The sequence below is a fragment of the Somniosus microcephalus genome, unplaced genomic scaffold (genome assembly GCF_052327205.1).
Source record: "Somniosus microcephalus isolate GS21.2 unplaced genomic scaffold, FLI_Smic_1.0 unresolved_chr1, whole genome shotgun sequence".
Classification (NCBI taxonomy): Eukaryota; Metazoa; Chordata; class Chondrichthyes; order Squaliformes; family Somniosidae; genus Somniosus; species Somniosus microcephalus.
In genome coordinates this window covers 109,949,996-109,965,968 of record NW_028225179.1, presented here as the reverse complement: position 1 = coordinate 109,965,968, position 15,973 = coordinate 109,949,996, and the positions used below count along the sequence as shown (strand labels likewise).

General features: G+C 50.9%; 1 protein-coding gene across 1 annotated transcript in view; it reads right to left on the bottom strand.

Annotated features, from left to right (window-relative positions):
• Positions 1 to 7,741: 7,741 nt before the first annotated feature.
• LOC147095704 (uncharacterized) overlaps positions 7,742 to 15,973 on the bottom strand; it is a 280,778-nt gene continuing 272,546 nt past the window's right edge. The window contains exon 62 of the mRNA XM_085974754.1: positions 7,742 to 8,526. Coding sequence (XP_085830880.1) covers positions 8,380 to 8,526 — 147 coding nt within the window. The 3' untranslated portion in view covers positions 7,742 to 8,379. The remainder of the gene's footprint in view (positions 8,527 to 15,973) is intronic.

Genomic DNA, 15,973 nt, shown 5'->3' with positions numbered 1-15,973 from the left:
CCGGGGGGTACACGAACGGCCCGGGGGGTACACGAACGGCCCGGGGGGTACACTCACTGCCCGGGGGGTACACTCACTGCCCGGGGGGTACACTCACTGCCCGGGGGGGTACACTCACTGCCCGGGGGGTACACTCACTGCCCGGGGGGTACACTCACTGCCCGGGGGGTACACTCTCTGCCCGGGGGGTACACTCTCTGCCCGGGGGGTACACTCTCTGCCCGGGAAGTACACTCTCTGCCCGGGGGGTACACTCTCTGCCCGGGGGGTACACTCTCTGCCCGGGGGGTACACTCTCTGCCCGGGGGGTACACTCTCTGCCCGGGGGGTACACTCACTGCCCGGGGGGTACACTCACTGCCCGGGTGGTACACTCACTGCCCGGGGGGTACACTCACTGCCCGGGGGGTACACTCACTGTACACATCCCACTCCAACCCCAGCAAGATCACCCACACCAACCCCAGGGGTGCACTCACTGCCCAGGGGGTACATTCTCTGCCCATGGGTACACTCACTGCCCATGGGTACACTCACTGCCCAGGGGGTGCACTCACTGCCCAGGGGGTGCACTCACTGCCCAGGGGGACACTCACTGCCCAGGGGGTACCCTCACTGCCCAGGGGATGCACTCTCTGCCCGGGGGTACACTCTCTGCCCGGGGGTACACTCACTGCCCAGGAGAACGTAGTACCATAGAAGATAGGAGCAGGAGTAGGCCATTCGGCCTCTCGAGCCTGCTCCGCCATTTAATGACAACATGGCTGATCATCCAAATTCAGTACCCTGTTCCTGCCTTCTCTCCATATCCCTTGATCCCTTTAGCCTTAAGAAATATATCCAACTCCTTCTTGAATATATTTAATGAATTGGCCTCTACTGCCTTCTGTGGTGGAGAATTCCACAGGTTCACCACTCTCTGGGTGAAGAAATTCCTCCTCATCTCTATACTAAATGGCTTACCCCTTATCTTTAGACTGTGACCCCTGGTTCTGGACTCTCCGACCATCGGGAACATCCTTCCAGCATCTAGTCTGTCCAGTCCTGTTAGAATTTTATAAGTTTCAATGAGATCCCCTCTCATTCTTCTAAACTCCAGCGAGTACAAGCCCAATCGGCCCAATCTCTCCTCATACGTCATTCCTGCCATCCCAGGTATCAGCCTGGTGAATCTTCGCTGCACTCCTTCCATGGCAAGAACATCCTTCCTCAGATAAGGCAACCAAAACTGCACACAATGCTCAAGATGTGGTCTCACCAAGGCCCTGTACAACTGCAGCAAGACATCCTTGTTCCTGTACTCAAACCCTCTTGCTACGAAGGCCAACATACCATTTGCCTTCTTAACCGCCTGCTGCACCTGCATGCTTACTTTCAGCGACTGGTGCACAAGGACACCCAGGTCTCGTTGCACTTCCCCTTCTCCCAATCTATTGCCATTCAGATAATAATCTGCCTTCCTGTTTTTGACACCAAAGTGGATAACCACGCATTTTTCCACATTATAGTGCATCTGCCATGCTTCTGCCCAATCACCCAACCGGTCCAAATCATACTGGATTTTCTCGGCATCCTCCTCACAGCACACATGCCCACCCAGCTTTGTGTCGTCTGCAAACTTGGAGATATTACATCTAGTTCCCACGTCCAGATCATTGATATGTATTGTGAATAGCTGGGTTCCAAGGACCGATCCCTGCGGTACCCCACTAGTCACTGCCTGCCACTCAGAAAAAGAGCCGTTTATTGCAACTCTTTGCTTTCTGTCTGCCAACCAGTTCTCTATCCAAGTCAATACCTTGCCCCCAATCCCATGTGCCTTAATTTTACATGCTAATCTCTTATGCGGGACCTTATCGAAAGCCTTTTGAAAGTCCAAATACACCACATCCACTGGTTCTCCCTTATCTATTTTACCAGTCACATCCTCAAAAAATTCCAGTAGATTAGTCAAGCACAATTTACCTTTTGTAAATCCATGTTGACTTTGTCTGATCCGGTCACTTTTTTCCAAGTGCTCTGCTATTACATCCTTTATAATGGACTCTAGCATTTTCCCCACTACCGATGTCAGGCTTACCGGTCTGTAATTCCCCGTTTTTTCTCTACCACCCTTTTTGAACAGTGGGGTAACATTAGCTACCCGCCAATCCATGGGTACTGTTCCAGAGTCTATTGAATTTTGGAAGATGACCAGCAATGCATCTATTATTTCTAGGGCCACTTCCTTAAGTGCCCTGGGATGTAGATTATCAGGCCCTGGGGATTTATCGGCCCTCAATCCCATCAATTTCCCTAACACCATTTCCCTACAAATACTGATTTCTATCAGTTCCTCCCTTTCATTAGACCCTATGTTCCCCGACATCTTTGGGAGGTTATTTGTGTCCTCCTTTGTGAAGACAGAACCAAAGTATGTATTTAATAGGTCTGCCATTTCTTTGTTCCCCATTATACTCAGGGGTATACTCAGTGCCTAGGGGTACACTCACTGGCCAGGGGTACACTCACTGGCCAGGGTTTACTCACTGCCCAGGGTTTACTCACTGCCCAGGGATACACTCATTGCCCGGGGGTACACTCATTGCCCAGGGGTACACTCATTGCCCAGGGGGTACACTCACTGCCTGGGCGTACTATCACTGCCCAGGGGTATACTCACTGCCCAGGGGTATACTCACTGCCCAGGGGTTACACTCACTGCCCGGGGGTACACTCACTGCCCAGGGGGTACACTCACTGCCCAGGGGGTACACTCACTGCCCAGGGGGTACACTCACTGCCCAGGGGGTACACTCACTGACCGGGGGGTACAATCACTGACCGGGGGGACACTCACTGCCCAGGGGGACACTCACTGCCCAGGGGGACACTCACTGCCTGGTGGCACACACACAGCCCAGTGGTACACTCACTGCCCAGAGGTGCACTTCAGTGATGTGTTTTGTTATCCGTAAATTCTTCCGGGGACATTGTTAGCCCGGGGCACTGTACCTCATCCGATGACTGTCCCCGGAACATGGGGACATATGGTCAGACTGCTATGAAATACTCACAGCTGAGAGCAGGAAATGATGCTGGCCCGCATTCCAAGTCTTCTCCTCCTCTCAGTCTGCACATACACGATGGGTAGAAGCATTGTGGTGGTAGTGTCTTGAGAACAAGCACTGGGAACCCACCATGTTCACTTTAGCTTCACTCGCTTTATCCGACCATCATTTTGGAGTCTCCTGATCTGTCCTACTGTCGTTCTCAGCTCCTGGAGTCTCCAGCTCAACCCCAGCTTCATCTTGTCTGCCCTTCCTAACATCTGTCCAGCTGGGTAAACCATAGCTCGAATCGTGACCACCGTCAGGTTCAAACCATGCCACTGACCCCCAGCTCCACCCAGTGGGCTTACTGTGCCTGCTGTGTGATCTGTATGAATGTTTGGGAGCTCTGCAGACACATTGCCCTGGAGTCCTGATGCCTTCTCCTGCCGCTGCTCCCTCAGTTTGTTTCTCCTTTTTTAAAGTTTCACTTGCAAGGGAACGAGAGCTTGTCTCAGTCGCTTCTCAGGAACAAATTCAAATGCTTTTTTGCCGTAACCAGCCTTTCAAACTCAGAAAACAGACCCAGGAAACCACGGCCAGAATCAGAACATTGGAACAGGAGGTGGTTATTCAGCCCGAGCCTGTTCCACCATTCACTTAGATCATGACTGATCTGTATCTAATCTCCACCTACCCACCTTGGTGCCGTAACCCTTAATACTCTTGCCTAACAATTGGATATTGTCCAGGATGCTAAGAGAGAGGAATGTATGAGTTAGCCAGACAAAAATGAGCCTTCGTAAGATTATACCTGGAATAACTGATGAGAAGAAACAGACTGTTGCAGGGATAAGGAAACAATGCCTTGCAAACTGATGGAGATATTCATTGATGCTTTTTAAAAATTCATTCATGGGATGTGGGCGTCGCTGGCAATGCTAGTATTTATTGCCCATCCCTAGTTGCCCTTGAGAAGGTGTTGGTGAGCCGCCTTCTTGAACTGCTGCAGTCCATGTGGTGAAGGTATTTGCACAGTGCCGTTAGGAAGTTCCAGGATCTTGACCCAGCGGCGATGAAGGAACGCAATACATTTCCAAGTCAGGATGGTGTGGAACTTGCAGGTGATGGTGTTCCCATGCGTCTGCTGCCCTTGTCCTTCCAGGTGGTAGAGGTCGCAGGTTTGGGAGGTGCTGTTGAAGAAGCCTTGGCAAGTTGCTGCAGTGCATCTTGCAGATGGTACACACTGCAGCCACGGTATGTCGGTGGTGGAGGGAGTGAATGTTTAAGGTGGTGGATGAGGTGCCAATCAAGCAGACTGCTTTGTCCTGGATAGTGTCGCGCTTCTTGAGTGTTGGAGCTGCACTCATCCAGGCAAGTGGAGAGTATTCCATCACACTCCTGAATTGTAGATGGTGGAAAGGCTTTGGGGAGTCAGGAGGTGAGACACTCGCCACAGAATACCTAGCCTCTGACCTGCTCTTGTAACCAATGTGTTTATGTGGCTGGTCCAGTTAAGTTTCTGGTCAATGGTAACTCCCCAGGATGTTGATGGTGGGGGATTCAGCGATGGTAATGCCTTTGAATGTCAAGGGGCGGTGGTTAGACTCTCACTTGTTGGAGATGGTCAGGTCCATAACCCCAACTGGGTTCAGGAGCTACCCACAAGGAGAGGGGGGTTTTCTCTCCCTTTAAAACTAGTTGACCTCCCGTGGCATTGCTGAATCCTCATTCTATCCCTCAGTCCACTCTCTCTCTTTCGTGTATCTCCCACTCTCTCTGATTGCCTCTCACACACTTCCCGTAACACTTTTTCTTTTCACTTCCCCTGAATCCTAGGGGAGCCGGACTTGGTGCTCTGGCTCTCTGATTGTTGCAGAAGGAACCTCGGTTCTCCCTCGTTACAAAGGAGGGAATGAAGGCAGTGGGGCAGGGATGTGTATACATTGACCAATCCCTACTGTAAGCCTAGTGGGGCAGGGATGTGTATACATTGACCAATCCCTACTGTAAGCCTAGTGGGGCAGGGATGTGTATACATTGACCAATCCCTACTGTAAGCCTAGTGGGGCAGGGATGTGTATTACATGGGCAGTAATGATGCTTGTTCAGTGTACTTGTGTTGGAGGAATCCACATCTCTGATACAATGAAATATAATGTTGATAAATTTCATCCTTGACAAATACACCAAATTGCTTTTTGTCCTCTCCTCATGTCCCAGCCCTTCATGGATCTGCTATCACAGCCCTGTTATTCTACCCAGCCATGGGTCCGTCATCTGCCGAGAACTATAAACCAACAGACAGCAACCAAACATCTGCAATCCCATTAATTTAGCTCTATTTGCACTATGTACGGTTTTGTACATACCGTGATGCACACGAGGCAAAGTTTGTAATTGGCTCTTGTATAAGAATAGCTGGCGGCCATGTGTCCTTCTAGCACACAAACCGCTGCAGCCTTCCCCAACTTCACTTCATTATAATAGGGGGCTTGGCCAGGTCGAGGCAGCCCTTGCGTTGGAGGAAATGTAAGTACAGCACCCTTAACATTGTTAAAATTACCCCCCTAATGATGGCACAGTGGCCCCTGAACACATATAATGCCTATGATACGCAGTGTAGCACAGTGCCTACAAAGCCTTGGCAAGTTGTTGCATTGCATACTGTTGTAGATAGTGCACACTGTAGCATGGTGGAGGGGTTGATGTTTCAGGTGGTGGACGGGCTGCTTTGTCCTGGGTGGTTTTTGAGCTTTTTGAATGTTGCAGCTGCCCAGGCAAGTGGAGCGTATTCCATCACACTCCTGACCTGCGCCTTGCAGGTATTGGGGAGTCAGGAGGTGAGGCACTTGCTGCAGAATACCCAGCCACTCACCTGCTCTAGTAGCCGTGGCAGTTGTGGCTGGTCCAGTTAAGTTTCTGGTCAATGGCAACCCCCCCCCCCGCCCCCCCCAGGTTGTTGATGGTGGGGGATTTGGCAATGGTGATGCCATTGAATGTCAAGGGGAGGTGGTTCGATTCTCTCTTGTTGGAGATGGTCATTGCCTGGCAACTTGCGTGCCACCAATGTTACTTGCCACTTATTAGTCCGAACCTGGATGTTGTCCAGGTCTTGCTGCATACGGGCACGGACTGCTTCAGTGGCCATTGCAGATTGCACATCAGGAGGTGACACGTTAGGCTGCTGCCAAGGTGCGGGAAGGGCGGTGGGGAGGGATTAGGTCTTGATATGGTTTATATTTATATCAAAATATACATTGGGAAGAATCCACTCATTTTAAATCTGCAGGGAGGGAGCATGTGTTTATTTATTACTTTAATGCATAACATTTTAAAGTATCATTCAATAAATTAGTCTTATCTCCAAAGACGCAGGGAACATAATGTCAAAAAGCTAAAGAACGAGTCGGTCAAAGTAAAGAAAGAACTGTCATTTAAACAGCGCCTTTCACCACCTCCCACTGTGGTTTAACAGCCAGTTTAAGTTGTTTTGTAGTGTTGCCACTGTTGTATTGTTAGGAAACGCAGCAGCCAATTTGCACACAGCAAGGTCCCATAATCAGCAATGTTATAATAATCTGTTTTTAGTGATGTTGGTTGAGGGATAAATATTGGCCAGGACACCAGGCTTTGAAATAGTGCCGTGGGATCTTTTACATCCACCTGAGAGAGCAGACGGGGCCTCGCTTTACAAAGGATTAACAACACAGAAACAGGCCATTCGGCCCAACTGGTCTATGCCGGTGTTTATGCTCCACAGGAGCCTCCTCCCACCCTTCTTCATCTAACCCCATCAACATATCCTCCTACTCCTTTCTCCCTCATATGTTTATCGAGCTTCCCGTTAAACGCATCTATACTATTCACTTCAACCACTCCCTGTGGTAGCAAGTTCCACATTCTCACCACTCTCTGGGTAAAGAAGTTTCTCCTGAATTTCCTATTGGATTTCTTGGTGCCCATCTTATATTCATGGCCTCGAGTTCTGGTCTCGCCCGCAAGTGGAATCGGTTCAACATCTCATCCGAAAGACGGCACCTCCGACAGTGCAGCACTCCCTCAGCACTGCACTGGGTTATGGGCTCGAGTCTCGTGGAGCGGCACTTAGAACCCACCACCTTCTGACTCAGAGGCGAGACTGCGGCCCACACTGAGCCAGGGCTGACACCCGAGCAGCAGCTTCACTCTCCAGGATGTTTTAAGCCCCGCACTAGGAGGGTTCGGAGAGAACGAGTAAAGCTGATACCTTCTTGTCTACCTTTGTTTTTTTGTTTACAAAAAAGGGGGGGAATTAAAAATAAAATCGACAAAAAAAGAGAGACAGGCAGGGTAATATTGGTGATTTACAATCTATTAAAAGATTCGCTCCGCTCAGACGGAAACAGTACAGTACAGCGAGTGACCTGCCGCACGACGACTACAGTTAATTCCTCGGACACAAAAAAAAGTGATGACAGGACGAACCAGCGCGGGTGAAAGGGCAGCGGCTCCGGGGTCTGTAACTGGGGGCTGTGGGCAAGAGTATAAAATGCGAGGGTGGGAAAGAGAGATGGGGGGGGGGGGGGGGGGAGAGAGAGAGAGTGGCAGCAGGACGTAGGGAGAGCATGCATTAGTGAGTACGTGTGTGAGAGAGCAAAGGAAGAGAGTAAAGCACTGGGGGAGAGAGGAGGTAAAAACACACACGAGCCACCTTCAGGGGTTTCTATACAGAAAATTAACACAACAAGCGGCAATTTATAGATATATTTTACAATAGAAATAAAAAATACTTACAAACATATAATAACAATCTGAGCACCTTTTTTTTTAAAAGGAGAGTAAATACAATTTTGGAGCACCATATTTACTAATAAAGCTTCACAGACTTAATTCATCTTTTATTTGCTGTTTGGTTCGATTTACGGCAGGTTCGCAAATTAAATAAAATCGTCTCTCTCTCTGTTGTGGTTTTATATTACAATCTATGGAGAACATTTTTAATAATAAAAAACAAAAAAACATTTCTCTTTTTGCCGTTTTCCTTAAAAAAAACAAACCCGACGTCAAACCAGAACACGACCACCAAAGGGCAACTGGTCTTAAAGGGACAGTGCAGCGGAGGGAGGGGAGGGGGAAGGGAAGCAGTCGCCAATTTAAGATGTATTTTTTGATACCTGATTTTTTTTACATACACACGTAACAGTTCTCTGAGGGTCTTCAGGTAGAAGAACACACTCGTGACGGCAAGTTGCTCGCTGAGGTTCTTTTCCCGAGGCGCTGTCAGTCGCACGACGGTTATGGAGAAGTGGGAGGGGGGAGGGGTCGGTGGCGGTGACAGTGACACGAGTTGCGGTGGGGTGGAGTGCTTTTAGCCCTGAAAGCAGACGGGTCCCACTTCGAATCCAAACTTCTGGTTGGGCTCGGCGAAGTCAGTGAACAGCACGTCGACGAACGGCATCTGCTCCACCTGCGGAGTGTTGATCTCGAGCACCGTCTTGTCATTGCCCTTCCTCATCTGGGACAGGACAAGAAGGAGATGGAGAGTTAGTGGGACAGCCCGGGAGTCAGACACCAACCTCAGCAAGATCATCTAAAGCCAATCCCAGCAAGATCATTCCACTCCAACCCCGGCAAGATCATCCCACGCCAAACTCAGCAAGATCATCGAAAGCCAATCCCAGCAAGATCATCCCACACCATCCCCAACAAGATCATCTCACTCCATCCCCAGCAAGATCATCTCACTCCAACCCCAGCAAGATGATCTCACTCCAACCCCAGCAAGATGATCTCACTCCAACCCCAGCAAGATCATCTAAAGCCAATCCCAGCAAGATCGTCCCACACTATCCCCAGCAAGCTCATCTCACTCCAACCCCAGCAAGATCATCTCACTCCAACCCCAGCAAGATCATCTCACTCCATCCCCAGCAAGATCATCTCACACCAACCCCAGCAAGATCATCTCACTCCATCCCCAGCAAGATCATCTCACACCAACCCCAGCAAGATCATCTCACTCCAACCCCAGCAAGATCATCTCACACCAACCCCAGCAAGATCATCTCACTCCAACCCCAGCAAGATCATCTCACACCAACCCCAGCAAGATCATCTCACTCCATCCCCAGCAAGATCATCTCACTCCAACCCCAGCAAGATCATCTCACTCCAACCCCAGCAAGATCATCTCACTCCAACCCCAGCAAGATCATCTCACTCCAACCCCAGCAAGATCATCTCACTCCAACCCCAGCAAGATCATCTCACTCCAACCCCAGCAAGATCATCTCACACCATCCCCAGCAAGATCATCTCACACCAACCCCAGCAAGATCATCTCACTCCAACCCCAGCAAGATCATCTCACTCCAACCCCAGCAAGATCATCTCACACCAACCGCAGCAAGATCATCTCATACCATCCCCAGCAAGATCATCTCACACCAACCCCAGCATGATCATCCCACACCAACCCCAGCAAGATCATCTCGCTCCAACCCCAGCAAGATCATCTCGCTCCATCCCCAGCAAGATCATCTCACTGCAACCCCAGCAAGATCATCTCACTCCAACCCCAGCAAGATCATCTCACTCCAACCTCAGCAAGATCATCTCACTCCATCCTCAGCAAGATCATCTCACTCCAACCCCAGCAAGATCATCTCACTCCAACCCCAGCAAGATCATCTCACTCCAACCCCAGCAAGATCATCTCACACCAACCCCAGCAAGATCATCTCACACCAACCCCAGCAAGATCATCCCACTCCATCCCCAGCAAGATCATCTCACTCCAACCCCAGCAAGATCATCTCACACCAACCCCAGCAAGATCATCTCACTCCATCCCCAGCAACATCATCTCACTCCAACCCCAGCAAGATCATCCCACTCCATCCCCAGCAAGATCAGCTCACTCCATCCTCAGCAAGATCATCTCACACCAACCCCAGCGAGATCATCTCACACCAACCCCAGCAAGATCATCTCACACCAACCCCAGCAAGATCATCTCACACCAACCCCAGCAAGATCATCTCACACCAACCCCAGCAACATCTCACTCCAACCCCAGCAAGATCATCTCACTCCAACCCCTGCAAGATCATCCCACTCCAACCCCAGCAAGATCATCTCATACCAACCCCAGCAAGATCATCTCACTCCATCCCCAGCAAGATCATCTCACTCCAACCCCAGCAAGATCATCTCAAACCAACCCCAGCAAGATCATCTCACTCCAACCCCAGCAAGATCATCTCACTCCAACCCCAGCAAGATCATCTCACTCCAACCCCAGCAAGATCATCTCACTCCATCCTCAGCAACATCATCTCACACCAACCCCAGCAAGATCATCTCACACCAACCCCAGCAAGATCATCCCACTCCAACCCCAGCAAGATCATCTCACACCAACCCCAGCAAGATCATCTCACACCAACCCCAGCAAGATCATCCCACTCCAACCCCAGCAAGATCATCTCGCTCCAACCCCAGCAAGATCATCTCGCTCCAACCCCAGCAAGATCATCTCGCTCCATCCCCAGCAAGATCATCTCACACCATCCCCAGCAAGATCATCTCACTCCAACCCCAGCAAGATCACCTCACTCCAACCCCAGCAAGATCATCTCACACCAACCCCAGCAAGATCAGCTCACTCCATCCTCAGCAAGATCATCTCACACCAACCCCAGCAAGATCATCTCACATCAACCCCAGCAAGATCATCTCACTCCAACCCCAGCAAGATCATCTCACTCCAACCCCAGCAAGATCATCTCACTCCAACCCCAGCAAGATCATCCCACTCCAACCCTAGCAAGATCATCTCATACCAACCCCAGCAAGATCATCTCACTCCATCCCCAGCAAGATCATCTCACTCCAACCCCAGCAAGATCATCTCACTCCAACCCCAGCAAGATCATCTCACACCAACCCCAGCAAGATCATCCCACTCCAACCCCAGCAAGATCATCTCACACCAACCCCAGCAAGATCATCTCACACCAACCCCAGCATGATCATCCCACTCCATCCCCAGCAAGATCATCTCACACCAACCCCAGCAATATCATCTCACTCCATCCCCAGGAAGATCATCTCACTCCAACCCTAGCAAGATCATCCCACACCAACCCCAGCAAGATCATCTCGCTCCAACCCCAGCAAGATCATCTCGCTCCAACCCCAGCAAGATCATCTCGCTCCAACCCCAGCAAGATCATCTCACACCAACCCCAGCAAGATCATCTCACACCAACCCCAGCAAGATCATCTCACTCCAACCCCAGCAAGATGATCTCACTCCAACCCCAGCAAGATCATCTAAAGACAATCCCAGCAAGATCATCCCACACTATCCCCAGCAAGATCATCTCACTCCAACCCCAGCAAGATCAACTCACTCCAACCCCAGCAAGATCATCTCACACTATCCCCAGCAAGATCATCTCACTCCAACCCCAGCAAGATCATCTCACTCCAACCCCAGCAAGATGATCTCACTCCAACCCCAGCAAGATCATCTAAAGCCAATCCCAGCAAGATCATCGCACACTATCCCCAGCAAGATCATCTCACTCCAAACCCAGCAAGATCATCTCACTCCAACCCCAGCAAGATCATCTCACTCCAACCCCAGCAAGATCATCTCACTCCAACCCCAGCAAGATCATCTCACTCCATCCCCAGCAAGATCATCTCACACCAACCCCAGCAAGATCATCTCACTCCATCCCCAGCAATATCATCTCACTCCATCCCCAGCAAGATCATCTCACTCCAACCCCAGCAACATCATCTCACACCAACCCCAGCAAGATCATCTCACTCCATCCCCAGCAAGATCATCTCACACCAACCCCAGCAAGATCATCTCACTCCATCCCCAGCAAGATCATCTCACTCCATCCCCAGCAAGATCATCCCACTCCAACCCCAGCAAGATCATCTCACTCCATCCCCAGCAAGATCATCTCACTCCAACCCCAGCAAGATCATCTCACTCCAACCCCAGCAAGATCATCTCACACCAACCCCAGCAAGATCATCTCACACCATCCCCAGGAAGAACATCTCACTCCAACCCTAGCAAGATCATCCCACACCAACCCCAGCAAGATCATCTCGCTCCAACCCCAGCAAGATCATCTCACACCATCCCCAGCAAGATCATCTCGCTCCAACCCCAGCAAGATCATCTCACTCCAACCCCAGCAAGATCATCTCACACCAACCACAGCAAGGTCACTTCACACCATCCCCAGCAAGATCACCTCACACCAACCCCAGGAAGATCATCCCACTCCATCCCCAGCAAGATCATCTCACTCCAACCCCAGCAAGATCACCTCACTCCAACCCCAGCAAGATCATCTCACACCAACCCCAGCAAGATCAGCTCACTCCATCCTCAGCAAGATCATCTCACACCAACCCCAGCAAGATCATCTCACACCAACCCCAGCAAGATCATCTCACACCAACCCCAGCAAGATCATCCCACTCCAACCCTAGCAAGATCATCTCACTCCATCCCCAGCAAGATCATCTCACTCCAACCCCAGCAAGATCATCTCACTCCAACCCCAGCAAGATCATCTCACTCCATCCTCAGCAAGATCATCCCACTCCAACCCTAGCAAGATCATCTCATACCAACCCCAGCAAGATCATCTCACTCCATCCCCAGCAAGATCATCTCACTCCAACCCCAGCAAGATCATCTCACTCCAACCCCAGCAAGATCATCTCACTCCATCCTCAGCAAGATCATCTCACACCAACCCCAGCAAGATCATCTCACACCAACCCCAGCAAGATCATCTCACACCAACCCCAGCAAGATCATCTCACTCCAACCCCAGCAAGATCATCTCACACCAACCCCAGCATGATCACCTCACACCAACCCCAGCAAGATCATCTCACACCATCCCCAGCAAGACCATCTCACACCAACCCCAGCAAGATCATCTCACTCCAACCCCAGCAAGATCACCTCACACCAACCCCAGCAAGATCATCTCACACCAACCCCAGCATGATCACCTCACACCAACCCCAGCAAGATCATCTCACACCATCCCCAGCAAGATCATCTCACTCCAACCCCAGCAAGATCATCTCACACCATCCCCAGCAAGATCATCCCACTCCAACCCCAGCAAGATCATTTCACTCCAACCCCAGCAAGATCATCCCACTCCAACCCCAGCAAGATCATCTCACATCAACCCCAGCAAGATCATCTCACTCCAACCCCAGCAAGATCATCTCACACCAACCCCAGCAAGATCATCTCACACCAACCCCAGCAAGATCATCTCACTCCAAACCTAGCAAGATCATCTCACTCCAACCCCAGCAAGATCATCTCACTCCATCACCAGCAAGATCATCTCACACCATCCCCAGCAAGATCATCTCACTCCTACCCCAGCAAGATCATCTCACTCCAACCCCAGCAAGATCATCTCACACCAACCCCAGCAAGATCATCTCACTCCTACCCCAGCAAGATCATCTCACTCCAACCCCAGCAAGATCATCTCACTCCAACCCCAGCAAGATCATCTCACACCAACCCCAGCAAGATCATCTCACACCATCCCTAGCAAGATCATCTCACTCCATCACCAGCAAGATCATCTCACACCATCCCCAGCAAGATCATCTCACTCCTACCCCAGCAAGATCATCTCACTCCAACCCCAGCAAGATCATCTCACACCAACCCCAGCAAGATCATCTCACACCATCCCCAGCAAGATCATCTCACACCATCCCCAGCAAGGTCATCTCACTCCATCCCCAGCAAGATCATCTCACTCCAACCCCAGCAAGATCATCTCACTCCAACCCCAGCAAGATCATCCCACTCCAACCCCAGCAAGATCATCTCACTCCAACCCCAGCAAGATCATCCCACTCCAACCCCAGCAAGATCATCTCACTCCAACCCCAGCAAGATCATCTCACTCCATCCCCAGCAAGATCATCTCACTCCAACCCCAGCAAGATCATCTCACACCAACCCCAGCAAGATCATCTCACTCCAACCCCAGCAAGATCATTTCACACCATCCCCAGCAAGATCATCTCACACCAACCCCAGCAAGATCATCTCACATCAACCCCAGCAAGATCATCTCACTCCATCCCCAGCAAGATCATCTCACTCCAACCCCAGCAAGATCATCTCACTCCAACCCCAGCAAGATCATCTCACACCATCCCCAGCAAGATCATCTCACTCCATTCCCAGCAAGATCATCTCACACCATCACAAGCAAGGTCATCTCACTCCATCCCCAGCAAGATCATCTCACTCCAACCCCAGCAAGATCATCTCACACCAACCCCAGCAAGATCATCTCACACCAACCCCAGCAAGATCATCTCACACCATCCGCAGCAAGATCATCTCACACCAACCCCAGCAAGATCATCTCACACCAACCCCAGCAAGTTCATCTCACACCAACCCCAGCAAGATCATCTCACACCAACCCCAGCAAGATCATCCCACTCCATCCCCAGCAAGATCATCTCACTCCAACCCCAGCAAGATCATCTCACTCCAACCCCAGCAAGATCATCCCACTCCAACCCTAGCAGGGTCATCTCACACCAACCCCAGGAAGATCATCTCACACCAACCCCAGCAAGATCATCTCACACCAGCCCCAGCAAGATCATCCCACTCCAACCCCAGCAAGATCATCTCACACCAACCCCAGCAAGATCATCTCACACCAACCCCAGCAAGATCATCTCACACCAGCCCCAGCAAGATCATCCCACTCCAGCCCCAGCAAGATCATCCCACTCCAACCCCAGCAAGATCATCTCACTCCAACCCCAGCATCATCATCTCACACCAACCCCAGCAAGATCATCTCACTCCATCCCCAGCAAGATCATCTCGCTCCAACAAGATCATCTCACTCCAACCCCAGCAAGATCATCCCACTCCAACCCCAGCAAGATCATCTCACACCAACCCCAGCAAGATCATCTCACACCAACCCCAGCAAGACCATCTCACTCCAACCCCAGCAAGATCATCTCACTCCATCCCCAGCAAGATCATCTCACACCATCCCCAGCAAGATCATCTCGTTCCAACCCCAGCAAGATCATCCAACACCAACCCCAGCAAGATCATCTCACACCATCCCCAGCAAGATCATCTCACACCAACCCCAGCAAGATCATCTCACACCAATCCCAGCAAGATCATCTCACTCCAACCCCAGCAAGATCATCTCACACCAACCCCAGCAAGATCATCTCACACCAACCCCAGCAAGATCATCTCACACCAACCCCAGCAAGATCATCTCACACCATCCCCAGCAAGATCATCTCACACCAACCCCGAGCAAGATCATCTCACACCAACCCCAGCAAGATCATCTCACACCAACCCCAGCAAGATCATCTCACTCCATCCCCAGCAAGATCATCTCACTCCAACACCAGCAAGATCATCTCACTCCAACCCCAGCAAGATCATCTCACACCAACCCCAGCAAGATCATCTCACTCCAACCCCAACAAGATCATCTCACACCAACCCCAGCAAGATCATCTCACACCAGCCCCAGCAAGATCATCCCACTCCAACCCCAGCAAGATCATATCACACCAACCCCAGCAAGATCATCCCACTCCATCCCCAGCAAGATCATCTCACACCAACCCCAGCAATATCATCTCACTCCATCCCCAGGAAGATCATCTCACTCCAACCCCAGCATGATCATCTCACTCCAACCCCAGCAAGATCATCTCACTCCATCCCCAGCAAGATCATCTCACTCCAACCCCAGCAAGATCATCTCACACCAACCCCAGCAAGATCATCTCACTCCAACCCCAGCAAGATCATCTCACACCAACCCCAGCAAGATCATCTCACTCCAACCCCAGCAAGATCATCTCAC